At 51.6% G+C, this 12,131-nt stretch overlaps 2 protein-coding genes across 2 annotated transcripts; both read right to left on the reverse strand.

Annotated features, from left to right (window-relative positions):
- Nucleotides 1–303: 303 nt before the first annotated feature.
- On the reverse strand, nt 304–6,088 carry TGME49_215670 (cAMP-dependent protein kinase; the record flags this gene model as incomplete). Its single annotated transcript, XM_002370845.2, has 1 exon — nt 304–6,088. The coding sequence occupies one exon, from the start codon at nt 6,086–6,088 to the stop codon at nt 851–853; it is 5,238 nt and encodes a 1,745-aa protein (XP_002370886.1). The 3' UTR covers nt 304–850.
- A 2,104-nt stretch (nt 6,089–8,192) lies between these two features.
- Nucleotides 8,193–11,003, reverse strand: SRS18 (SAG-related sequence SRS18). Its single transcript, XM_002370846.2, has 2 exons — nt 9,867–11,003; nt 8,193–9,284 (listed from the first exon to the last, which is right to left on the reverse strand). Exons 1-2 carry the CDS (start codon nt 10,521–10,523, stop codon nt 9,147–9,149), a joined length of 795 nt encoding a protein of 264 aa, XP_002370887.2. The 5' UTR covers nt 10,524–11,003; the 3' UTR covers nt 8,193–9,146.
- Nucleotides 11,004–12,131: the final 1,128 nt, after the last annotated feature.

The following is a 12,131-nucleotide window of genomic DNA, read 5'->3' on the forward strand; positions in this document are numbered from 1 at the left end:
GATGCCAGTTTACTTCCCCAGGCCACCCACACAAAACACTTTGGGTTTCCAGAGCGCTAAAAGGCGAGGCACGAAGGCGTCTTCGCAAGTGCAGTTTCGCTGAACGCGTGAAGCCGTTGAGACTGAAGAAACAACTTCACGAGTTGCATGCCATTGCGGTAGTGACACCAGAGGCCGATTGGCAACATACTATCACACTCGCAGCCACAAGTCGCTCTCGTCGCACTGGAGTGGACGACTGGAACCGTGGAAGAAGCAGAGAGGGTCGAACGGTTCTCGGAAGACAATTGAAAGGAGTAGCAGAGAGTCGCTCGGGACCGCTGGCGGTACGTTATCGTCTTATGTGGCACTTTAGTTCTAAAGCTATGTGCAACAGGCACTTTTTCGGATCTCGCCCACCATAAAAGCAATGAACTTCATCTAGTTTTCCGTTTCTAAAGACGGAATGTGACGTGTCACAGCACCGCCTGGGCAATGAGAGAGTCAACAAGCAGCGGACTCTATCAACGAATCTTATCGTTCTTCGGGCATCCAGAGGTACACGCGCTCTACTCTCACAGCTGGTTTTTCGGCGCAGTCCCGCAAACTCTATATCTTCAGGTCGAGCAGTGTTCGTGGGACAATCTACGATTTTTGCCTTGGGTTGTATATCTACTGTCGTTGACTTGGTCAGGATGTATGTGTTCCTTCGGGGGAGACAGCAGGGTTACCTACACGGTCCACCTGTTCCTCTTTCGAAACAACCGTCTGGTGACGCGTTCTTACGAACGCACAGTCACCGAACCTTTCTCTTTGTCGTTTCTGGTCATCTCCCTGAGCGAACCTCTGCATTGGATCCCGGTTTTCCGTTTTAAGTTCCGAGTTCTCCGTCTCTACACACCGTTTCACAGTCGCTCATCACGATTTGCCTAATTTTCTCTTCCAACGCCCACACGCCAGCCTCGTAGTCCTTTTCCTCACGCTTGAACGTGAAATTGAGGAAACGCAGATCTTTCAACACCTCGTCTTTGGGTCTGAACGGCTGGAGCTTCAGCCAGTCGTTCGCGTCCGTTGAGGCATGCGACCCCCAGGGCGGTGTTGCCCGCAGATTTTCGTTGCGAGGTTTACCGTCTTTGTTCAGTACCGCTCGTTTTGTGCCAGGGCCTCCTGCCTTCACGGTGCAAAAAACAGCCTTACTGCATTCGTCTTTGAGGCAAAGGGCACTTTTCAGTTCTTCTCCAAAGTGTTCACCTGCAGCTTGGTCGTTACTGGGATTCCGTTGTCTTCTGGCTGTTGCAGGTTGCTTTATTGCCTCACGAGGCTCACGACCTGGATTTGATTCCGCTGAGTCAGTACGCAGATTCTGCGTTCTTGCGGTGGGTCGTCGGTGTGTTCCGTGCTCCACACCGAAACGCGTGGCTTCCAGTGGCTGCGCGGCGTTCTGTGCTCCCGTGGCTGCGTTCTGCGGGCCCTTCGCAGGCAAACCGTCTAGTCGGCCAGCCATGCCTGGGGTGTATCGACACCAGGAAGGGAGGACGCGAGATGGGCTTTCCCTGTCGCCGTTGTTGAAGAATGCCGCGGGTGAAAGGCCGACGGGTACGGCATTCGACGGAAGCTTCAAGGGTCCTTCTGTCACATCCTCTTCCTCGACCTCCTCAGCAGCTACGCAGCCGCGTTCGTTGTCCCAGGGAATGTGTTCTCTTTTAGACTTTTCGTTGCTTGAACAGCGTGGAACAGCTTGATGTCCGCGAGCGGCAGGGGCTATGCCGTTAATGATGCCAGGTATTTCTTCCCTTGAGCTACGTTTAAAGACGGTTGTTTCTATTCTGCTGTCAGTTTCTCTCGACGTATTCGTACCCTGCTCGTTTTGTGGAGCAGATATTCCGCCCTCCGTAGTGTCCTGTAGGGAAGGTTCGTCCCGGGGGTCGGCAAGTGTCGGGTTTCCCTGACTGCTCTGTTTAATTCGCACTTTGTCGACTTCCGCGGCTGCACCCTCGGCTTGTGCTGCATTAGTTTTTTCCATCGATATCATTCTCTCACTGTCACCAGTGGGCTTTTCGCCGCCGCTGTTTGCTCCGTCACTTCCCTTGTGTGTTCTTCTCTCCCGGTTCCTCCATACGCCGCGACCTAAGGCTTCCCAGTCGATGTTTCGGAGCCACGCAGACTGACGGAGTTCCTCGAACCCCCACCGTTGTTCCGGTTCACATAGCAATCCCTGAATAACATCTCTGCATGCAGCTGAGACTCGCACTTTTTCGGGGCCGCTGTGCTTTGGAAGCGTCAGAAAGCGACGGAAGTTGATGATGATGTAGGACAGCAACTGCGGGTTGTAGCTGGGAGTGTTGAAGGGCACTCCCCCGTAGATGCACTCAAACAGGATAACTCCCACCGACCACCAGTCCGCCGGAAACGAGTAGGGAAGACCTGCAAGCACCTCTGGCGCCATGTAGTGCGGCGTCCCGACTTGGGACAACGCCTCCAGACGAGAAATATGTGTCGGGGAAGAAGCTGGAGACAGAGTGGATGGAGCTGGAGAAGGCGCAGTTTCGTTCAAGGCGTCATGGCAGTGCTCGCCTCCGTCTGTCGGTGCTTTTGGTTCCACTGGAGTACTTCGTTTTTCTGCTGATGGCGACCCGTGGATTGTCTCGGGAGTAGGCACGGCCAGCGCACCAGACAGACGTGGAAAAGAAAAGGCAGAAGCATCGGGAGTCGCCAAGGAATCGCAGCGCGGCGAAGAAGGCGACTGCAAACGAGGGGAGGAAGGAGTCACCGAAAGGGGAGGAGACGCGGGACCAGAGTAACAGGGAGTGAAGCTCAGAGGAGAGACAGGAGAAACGTGAGGACATGAAGCAGCGGAGGCACCCGACGAAGCACACGGACGTAGAGGAGAACCGAGTTCACTTGCCGGCATGCCTCTGTGTTGGACATCGGACGAAAGATCTGAAGAAAACTCTGAAGAGATGTTGCTCAAGGGAGGCTTTTCGTCCTCCTTCCAGTTAGCTTCGGAACCCACCACCCTGGCCGCGCTCGGTGTTTCGAAGACAGACGATGATGACAAATCAAAGGTCGGCGAACTTTGCCCTGGGGAGACGAAACTAGTCACAGCCGGAGCGGGCGCCTGAAAGCCGGCAGGGCGGACTTCATTCTGGGGAACCGCCTGTTGATTCGGGGACAGAGCGGAAGGCGGTTGTTGGGTAGCAGAATGCAGAAAGAACGGGTTTGAAGTTGTAGAAAAGGGAACTGAGGAAACGCCAGACAAAGAGTTGTCTGGTGGTGTGGCTTGACAAAGACTGGTTCCGCAATAAAGATTGAAACTGGTTTCCTGTGTCGAAGCAGTTATGGAACGTGAAGGAAGCGTTTGGTCGCGATCTATTGGGGTTTCTGGTATATCCTTGCCTTCTAGAGGAATGCCTGGGGAAGGAGGAAGTATCAGACTGCCCTCAGATGGTCGTCCTTCACTGCCGTCACAAGGGGGGATTTTTTCGCTCGTGGATCCAGCGTCGGGTGCCAGTTCTTCCCCGACGAGTTCTTTGGCATCTGCTCGGCGACTTTCATATGCACAACTCTGGATTTCTGGAAAAGCACGCGCGCAAGATCGAGAAGTGTGACTCGCGGGCGAAAGAGTAGGCGGAGAGTGGAAGACAAACTCTGACGTGGGGGAGGCTGATGAGGCAGGGGCAGGGGGAGCGAGCTCCTTCGAGTGGCAACAGTTCGGCGACGCTGCTAAATGGGAAGAAAGGGGACTGGCAGGAGTGGAGGCAAGCATCGCAGACGTAGAAGCATGATTATTGTCCGCAAAACTACTAGCGATTAGCCCCCCTCTTTGCTCCTGTTTTTCCTCTAACTCATTAGGTTCTTCTGGAGCACCCGCGGAGCACGATGTCACGCCTTCGACTATCTCATCGTGTAACAGGCGCGGAGGCCTTAATTTCCACGAAACAGCTGAAGCCTGCAGAGAGAAAGTTTTCTCAACTCCTTTTTTGCTTCGCTGCCCATACACTACAAATTCCGCTGATTGCTTCGAATGCGTTTTCTCGCTTCCTCGTGTTGCTAGGCGTGGATCTAGCGTGCCTGTGCTTCCCGTGTCGGAGAATTCACTATGAGTGGTGCTGCCAGAACTGGAGAAATCACAGGGGGAATGGTAGTAGGCGCAGAGCCCAAAGTCGAGAAGTTTTAAGTTGCCCTTATCATCTAGAACAATGTTGCACGGCTTGATATCCCTGTGTAAGTAACCAAGTCGGTGAACGGTGTGCACCGCGAGGATCAACTGAGCAATGTAGAACTTTGTTGTCTCCTCAGAGAACCGGCCGCAGGCAACCAAGTGAGTCATGAGGTCACCGCCAGGAAGGTACTCCAAAACCTGGTAAAGATACCGCATGTCTTGGAATGTGCAGACAAGCTTGACGATGTGCCGGCTAACGACTTCTGCGAGGACGTGACGCTCTGCGTACAAACGCGTCCTTTCGTTCTTCATCTTGACGGCGCGTTTCTCCATTTGCTTCAGAGCAAATTTCTCCCCCGTTTGGCGATCTTGCACCAGACGAACAAGTCCATATGCTCCAACCCCCAAAACTGCAAGAACGCGAAAACGCTGAGTGTCTAAGCGTTCTCGTTGAGCCCGCAGCCACGCGGTCTGTGCCGCCTCTAGGGCTGAAAGGTATTTTCGAAGGAGGGAATTTCTGTCTTCATCGGCATGCCTTTTCTCCGCCGTACGTGTTCTCGAAAGAAGATCTAAGTTCGTTTCATACCGTAGCGGCTTGCTCCCTCCCTCGTCACTGGGATTCAGTCTTAAGTTTCGTGGTTGTTTTGGCGCTCCTACGTTGTTTCGACACTGAAGATTCTCAGGCATCTCCGTAACAAGAGAGTTGCCTTGTGGCAGTGCACTCGCAGCTGCGGACGCCGGCGTAGAACAGCCAGATTGCATATCTTTGTCCATCCAAAAGTGCTCGGGTTCTGCTGCGTCTGACATTTCCTGTACTGAAGCCCATTTCTGGGTATTACTCTCCTCTGAATCTCCTCGCGTGGGCCTCCGGCGCTCGCTCATCCTAGCTGCAATATTGAGAATTGCTCGGACAGTTTTCTGCCTTTCGACCCGCTCTTCGTCTTTTTTCTTTCTTTCCGTTACAAACTCTGCAAACAAACGCAGCTTTCTTCCGATCTGTGTAGCTCCGACGCCCTCTCTGATACTGCCACGGGAGGTGCGGCGACCTCCCCAGCCCCCTGCCCTCTCAGCCTGGCCTCTGGGCTTTGTAAAGTCGAAAAGGCGCTCCCGACACCGAAGTCCTCCAACTCCCATTGGTTCACAAATAAGTCCCGTATTTGTGGCCTGCTCTTCATTCGCTAGATTAGATTCGAAGAGGCCATTTGAAGCCTCGGGACATTCCGCACGCCCATCGTCGCCATTCTGGCGGGTGGGAAATCTGCAAACTGGCTCATGCGAATTAGTCGTTCTCGATGGCACAGGCTCTGGCGATTGTCCCGATACACACTTCAAGGGAGTTCTGCCGCCAATCGCAACGGGGAATACGGAAGCGTAGCTGGTTGGTGCTGACCGCGCACCACGCGTGGCAGGAGGTTTGATGCGGCACTCTGTTGTGGAATCGGAAGCAGATTTCTCGCCCACGCTCACCTCAAGCTTGTCAGAGTTGGGGTCACCTGGTTCGCTGCTGTGCTCGCTTTTGATGGACCGACCTTTTATGATTTCTAAAGGGACTTCTCTGAATTTGTCTCCGTGCTGTTTCTCAGGTGTGGTATCTGCTGCAGTCTTCGCTGGACGCAAAGTCTCTTGTTCCTCTTGACTGACAGTACAGATTGGTTCGGTGATGAGACCCGGCCCGCGTTTGTGGCATGTATGCAACACTTCAGAGGCGAAGCGTTTTACCGTGTCGCTTGTACTTCCTTGCTCTGTCTGGACTCTCAGACAGTTTTTCGGGGAGCAGGCAGACAGTGTCTCAAGGGTCGGCTCTGCCTCCGTGGTAGCGTTTCTAAGCAAAACGGGGGTCGCCGGAGAGACAACCTCTGAGGAAAAACACCACGGACTGGCACTCAGCTCCTGTTCTTCCACTTTCATGCAGAACGCAAGCCACTCACTGTCGTCGTCATGCTCCATTTTCGTTCAGTCTTTGACGGAAACACATGAACCATGCGAACACGAGTGCGGTCGCAGTCAAGCCGTCTGAACAATCCGGTGATCCGGAATGTCACAGAATACCCAACATTCGTTTCTAGTATGTGACGGGGACTCGGGGAATCTTCTCGCCGGAAGCAAAAGCCTGGCTGCAACTCAGTTTTTGACCGAAAATGATGCCTCAATTCCTGAACGCATTGCTGCTCCAGCGGTGCTTTGTAGAATAGCTGCTTTTGGCCGCAAACGTTGCAGTAAGTACTTTCGAAAGCAGCCACAGAAGAGCGATTCCTCCAGCCATAGCAGTTTCCTTCATTTGCCTCACACGCAAACACAATCGAACATACACGCAAAGAGAAGGCGAGAAACGCTGGCAAACTGTTTCGGGAAGAGTTGCCTTCCAGCTTTTCCCGAGCAGACGGGAGATGAGCCTCAAGTGTAACCACAGCGACAAAGGCGCATAACAATAACATGATATACAACTGTGTCTCAAAGCCGTCCTTGCACTCGAATTGTCTTCAAGGCATGACTGCAAATTACAAAGAGCAGACGAGCAACTGAAATCTCTCGCGGGTAAATTGGCAGCGACAGAGATACTTGGGAAGCTGTCTTGAAGAGGCTTGCTAGTTCGCGGAGCTGCCTCTGCTGAAACCGGTTTCCCGAGGGGCTTTGCTTATTTGCCACGCAATGACGCATGTACCGTGTCAGTGAGAGAGTTGTTCTACATGCGATGAAGGAGCGCTTCAAATGTGAGAGCGAGTCGGGGGAGGTCGCCAAGTTCTCGGGGACATCACGACCCACAGAAGCAACTAGTAAAGGAAAGAACATCGTGTAAAGATCTTTGTTGTCTTGAATTAGATAACATCACTGCAGGGCCTGTGGGTAGTTGCTCGCTGCTTGAGTGTCCCTGACGCATTCACCACCCTAGAACACTCGCCCTAGCGCCAGGGCTACAGGCGCCCCTAGGGTTCCTGATCATCTCAGAACCAACTCGTGTTTTCGATGTCCATAAGTACAATCCACAGGACAAACTTGATTCATCCACGTGTTCAGGACTTGGAACACAATGCTTTTCCTGCAAACGTCCCCCTGCATTCACTGATAGGCCGCAACGCGCCGGCACCGCAAAAGAAGGGACACGGTTGTTCCAGCTGGCGAGGCATTGTTGTAAAATGGAGCCTGGACAATGAGGTTTTGTCTAGAGAGACCCTCGCCTTTGAACGACAGGTCCCTGCTCCAATAGAAGGCTATCTCTATGAACTGGGGTTCCAGAAACAACCGGCACTAGAATGTTTGCGTCTTTGGCATAACAGTCTGTGCTTCCAAGTAGGCATTCGATTTTCATGGGCTGCTTAATTCATATATACGTATTTATTTCAAATTCACACGTTTTCAAACAAATATGTGCAAGCATGTAGCCAGGACTTCTTTTCTGGTGTCGGTTCATTGCCCTCTAATTTTCGACCGGTTCCCGCGCAGGCAGGGGTCACAGCTCTGCAGTAGGTTGATCGGTTAAATGTCGCCTGTGAGGCTCCTGCACAGGTAAGGTTAGCACAGTACCAGCAATGAACACAACAAACAACAAACCGAATATGCTTCAATGCAGTGCTGTTGTATTTTTACGTGGGAACTGACCGCAGCAGACGGGTCAAATAGACCCCGGTCAATGCGAACTCCCCCCTCATCCAGGAAGCTCTCTTTTACGTTGAATTAATGCTATAAGTTTCCAGAAAGAGTCGTAAAACATGTCTATCAGAGCAGCGAGAAATGATTGCCAGACCTTGAATGTCATCTTTGTTGCAACATGCCTTAGTCTATCAGTGCACCTACCATCACACTAGCTGCCGTCACGATCAATTTTTAGGGTGTAGGCTATCGCCCTGCCAATCTACTTTGGCTAATCCGTCTGTAATCTACACCATTTGAAACAGGTATATCGGAGATTTTTCTGGTGTGACTAGTGGTGCACTGCAGAACACAGAAAAGTGACCACACGGTAGTGCGCCCGCAAGTGGAGGCAGGAAGCATGAAGCAAACCATTGGTTTTCTCTGAAGACCAGAGAGGCCCGGATTTTGCAGACAGTGAGTAGGTTACGAGGCGTCGCAGCCAAACTAGGGCAGTAGATTACAGTACAAACGGCGTGTGAGGATGCGAACTCCGGCATTTTGGCATCAAACGACGAACCTAAATTGTTGGCTTTGGCCGTCCCCCAAAGACGAAGTAGCACTGAAATAACAAAATGGCAGTCATTGCCATACTTGAAAAATCATTTTTCAACTCGTCAGATGGAGAAAAAAAGCGAGACAGCACGCCTCACGGATACGAGGAGAATCAGGGTCCCAGTGAGAGGCAGGCACTCGAGGACGCACCATTGGCTTGCCATAAAGATGCACACGGCGTTGAAGGAGTGCTTGCCTGTCCCCTGTTGTTTTTTTATCTCCCCAAATGCCCACTTACATAAATTTTACCGCTGTCCACCTACTTGTGTGTGCGCCACCCTATCCCTCCAGCTGTCGAGCAGACACCCAAGGCAAGCACGCGTTTCACTTCAGTGTTTTGTCTGCACCTGCTTCACACGTCACTTGGAGGATTTCCGCTTCCACTTCCCTGGCAGATCAGCTGTCGGTCGCTTTGCTCTTTCCAGCAAAGGGAAGTCGTTGTACCCTAAAGCTGGCTGGCAGGCACTGGCGCCCGCAAACAGGAGGGCAAGCGAACCCACAAGTGGCTACTCTTACACAAATGCGGCAACTGTAGAGACACCGAAAGTCAGCGCGAGCAAAACTAAGGACAAAAAACTAGCGCTCGTCGCTTCGTGTGATTGGGGCTCTCCATCATTTGGGAGAGTTTCAAATCCAATTAGCACTTTGCAAACGTCCGGTGTGGACGAACTCGACTCCTTCGATTTGCACAAGAAACAAAGCTGATTGATCGGCTCCCCTGGCAACTGGGGAACTGTCAGTGTATACAGTGGGTTCTCGAGTGTGCCGCTCTGTGAAGTGTCCTGTGTTAGACTCGCGGACGGTAGAAGAGTTGTAAGCGGAGTTAAATCTGTGCACTCGGCCGTCTGATACGCGTGTGTTTGCGTCTCAAGAGCCATTTCTGCGCCACAACTGAAAGAGACGGCGTCACCGGAAGAGTCAACTCTAAAGAAGCGCTGCCCAGTGGGCGTGCTGCACTCATCTGCAGAGAAAAGCACACACAGAAACTCGGAACAAAAGCAGAAGTGTGGGGAGAAAACGTGACTTCTTTCACCTCCCGACATTTTATTTGGGACGGAAGTCAGCGCGGCACAGCCTACACCTGAACTCGCGTCGATTCAACACAACAGAGCGTGCCAGCTTCTTCCTGCATTCGAAAACACTTAGGGAGAACCGGTGAAACCGCGTTTTCCTACTTTGGACGCCCAGCAGGCTGTCAGTCACTGTCTCGAAGGAACAAGCTGAAAATGGTCGAACAAACAAATACTCGGCTAGAAAAACAGACCGGGAAAAACGCTTGCTATGTCAACCACGCAACTCTGGAATCTGCAGCAAAATCGGCCAAGTAGAGAGTGTCATCGTGCCGAGCACAGATCCGACGGACTGTTTACAGGAAGCTACCAAAGAAAAAAGCTCCTGCAAGATGCGAGAAAGTTTCGTGAAAGGAGATTGTTAGCTACATACACGCCTGTGAAATACCCCCAAATTAAACGGTTGTTCCCCGAATTGAGGTTGAGAGCCCTTTGGTTGGTCTTCGACAAAGTCGAAAGATTTTTCTACTTACACGAAGGAATTTCTTTCTCTGGTTTGCCTCTGATAACAATTCGCACCGTGCAAGCGTCAGGGCGCTTGTTGTTGACTGGGGATCTTCTTCCGCTTGTCGGAGTGCCGACGGCGGTGTCGGTGGGTTTGGTTTACAGCTGAAAAAGATAGACCCAGCACTGTCGGGCCATTTGCTGGTTGTGAACGAATATTCTACGCCTTCGGATACAGTTTCTTTTGTCAGAGATGCTCCATCGAACAGGTCGGCGAGTTTCACCGGAGTTCGGCAGTTAGGGTAGTCACAAACCGTCTGGTCAGCCGAATTCTGGGCAGGATACAACGTTGGTAAGTTGGCTCCACACTTGAACTTGACGGTTCCAGGCTTCTCGACTATAACTAGCTTTGTCGCTGCGGCGACGTCGCAGACCGTCCCCGTGTCAGAATAGACAACGCTTTCTTCCCCGTCGTCTTGCGCTCTACAGTTGCTGAGAAAAACACTGTGAACCGCAAAGACAAGAAAAAGCAGAGATATGGAGGTAACTCGGCTCCGCCGACACGGCAAGAGCTTCTGGGACGGCTCGCGCGGGCTCTTCATTGTGGAAAAAAAGAGGAAGTCGGTGGAATTTAAAGTGACACAGGAGCTTGCTGCACGACACCAAGCGAACTCGCGTGCATGCATCGAGCTGTGTGAGTCCACCTCCGGAGGGGAACGTTTTGCTGTCCGGTTTCAAACAGTTGAAGGAGGCCAGTAAATTAATGATGAATGGCGGTCTGCATAGAGGGGGACACAGTTTCAGCGCTTCAGTTTGAATTATTTACTTCAGCTGACTCTCTCTGCACATTCGCTACTGCTGGTGGCCCGGTTTTAATCAGTAAAGGGTGTCGTAGAAATGCAAGGGAAAGCCTCAGGTGTCCCTCTCAAAGTAAACAAACGTTAGAAAGCGCCTTCCCCTTTTCAAGGTGAAGCCGCGTTTCCGTTAGAAAGCGCCTTCTTCTCCAAAGTTAAACATGAGAATTTTTCGAAAAGGGCGTTCCCTCCTTGTGTTAGTCGGCTCTAGCATCGGAGGCCCCCTGTTCGATGCCGTGCAACTGGGGGCCACACCAACCAAAAAAAACTTAGATCGGACTTTGCCCGCTACGTTACAAACAAAAATGCTTCACTGACAACCATGGGCTGCACAAACAGAAAGCGAAGGGGAGACAGTTTCTCCGACTTTTTGTGCGGCAGCTGCTCAGACAAGAGTAGAGTCGCCGTGCCGGGTGGATAGCGGTCGACCGTCAATGCCAGCATAAGAGGCGACAAGCGTCAGACTACACGACAGATAACTGTTGAACGTTTTCTCTTGATTGGATGGTCAGAGAACAAGAAGTGAGCATGCCTCTGAAATCCTCCCTAAAATTCAGCTGGCCAGCTCATGTACGACGGGAACCGAACCCTTCAGGTGGTGGCGGTGCACAGCAGTCAAAAGAGAACTGCGCTAGAAGTTCTCTGAACTTGGTTATCGGGAAAATTCCGCATTACGCGCAAGCTTGACATCGGGCGTCATCACAGGATAGATGAAAGCATGAGGGATGCTACGACAATTATATCGGCGACATATCAAGTGAAGTGTGTAGCGACTTCACGCAGAGGACGGAGTGTTTCGTTTTACTTTGCTGCAGTAAAGCAAGTGGATAATTTTACCGTGAAACACAGTTCTTGTCTTTAGCGCTCGGGTGGTGAACTCTTTGTGATACAAGTTCAAGCAAATAGTCAAACACCTGTCAAGAGGTGAGTCGCTACACGCTAGCAATGCGGCCGGTAGCCTGAAATTTCGCACCACCAATGAAGAAAGGTAAATACGAAAAGTAATCCCCCGGAAACTTCATCTGTAGCTGGTGGAACATTAGAAATCCACATTTCTTCGAAGGAAACCAGAAGGGTGCTTCTTTTCGCCAAGATCACACTGCTGATACGGCGGACAGAGTGCTCTCCATGGAAATCGACTTGCGGTTTTCTACAACACAAGCGTTCCAGCACAAATCGGATATCCGCCTGCAGAGCGTTCTTTTCCTTCCGCGTTATTGACAGATTTAGTTCAACACTCTGGAACGAAACAACAGACAGTAAGCCAGAAGAAACTGTTCCAATCCTCTAAAGACACGACAAAAGGACAAAAGTAAAACACAGGACTAGAAGAAGACATCTAGACCATGTGTGGAAGACCCCATTTTCTTCTCAATGAGCGCAGTCGCTGACGCCTGCAAGAGCTCCAGAAATGGCGATCCTCTCGGAAATGATCCAGTT

This window comes from Toxoplasma gondii, chromosome X (genome assembly GCF_000006565.2).
Source record: "Toxoplasma gondii ME49 chromosome X, whole genome shotgun sequence".
Lineage (NCBI taxonomy): Eukaryota > Apicomplexa > Conoidasida > Eucoccidiorida > Sarcocystidae > Toxoplasma > Toxoplasma gondii.

Excerpts from the sequence above, each read along its gene's own strand:
- SRS18 (XM_002370846.2), bottom strand. The coding sequence starts at position 10,523 with ATGCATGCACGCGAGTTCGCTTGGTGTCGTGCAGCAAGCTCCTGTGTC. Across the intron at positions 9,285-9,866 it reads AGAGAAAGAAATTCCTTCGT|ATGAGTGCAGCACGCCCACT; the intron begins GTAAGTAGAAAA and ends TTTTCTCTGCAG.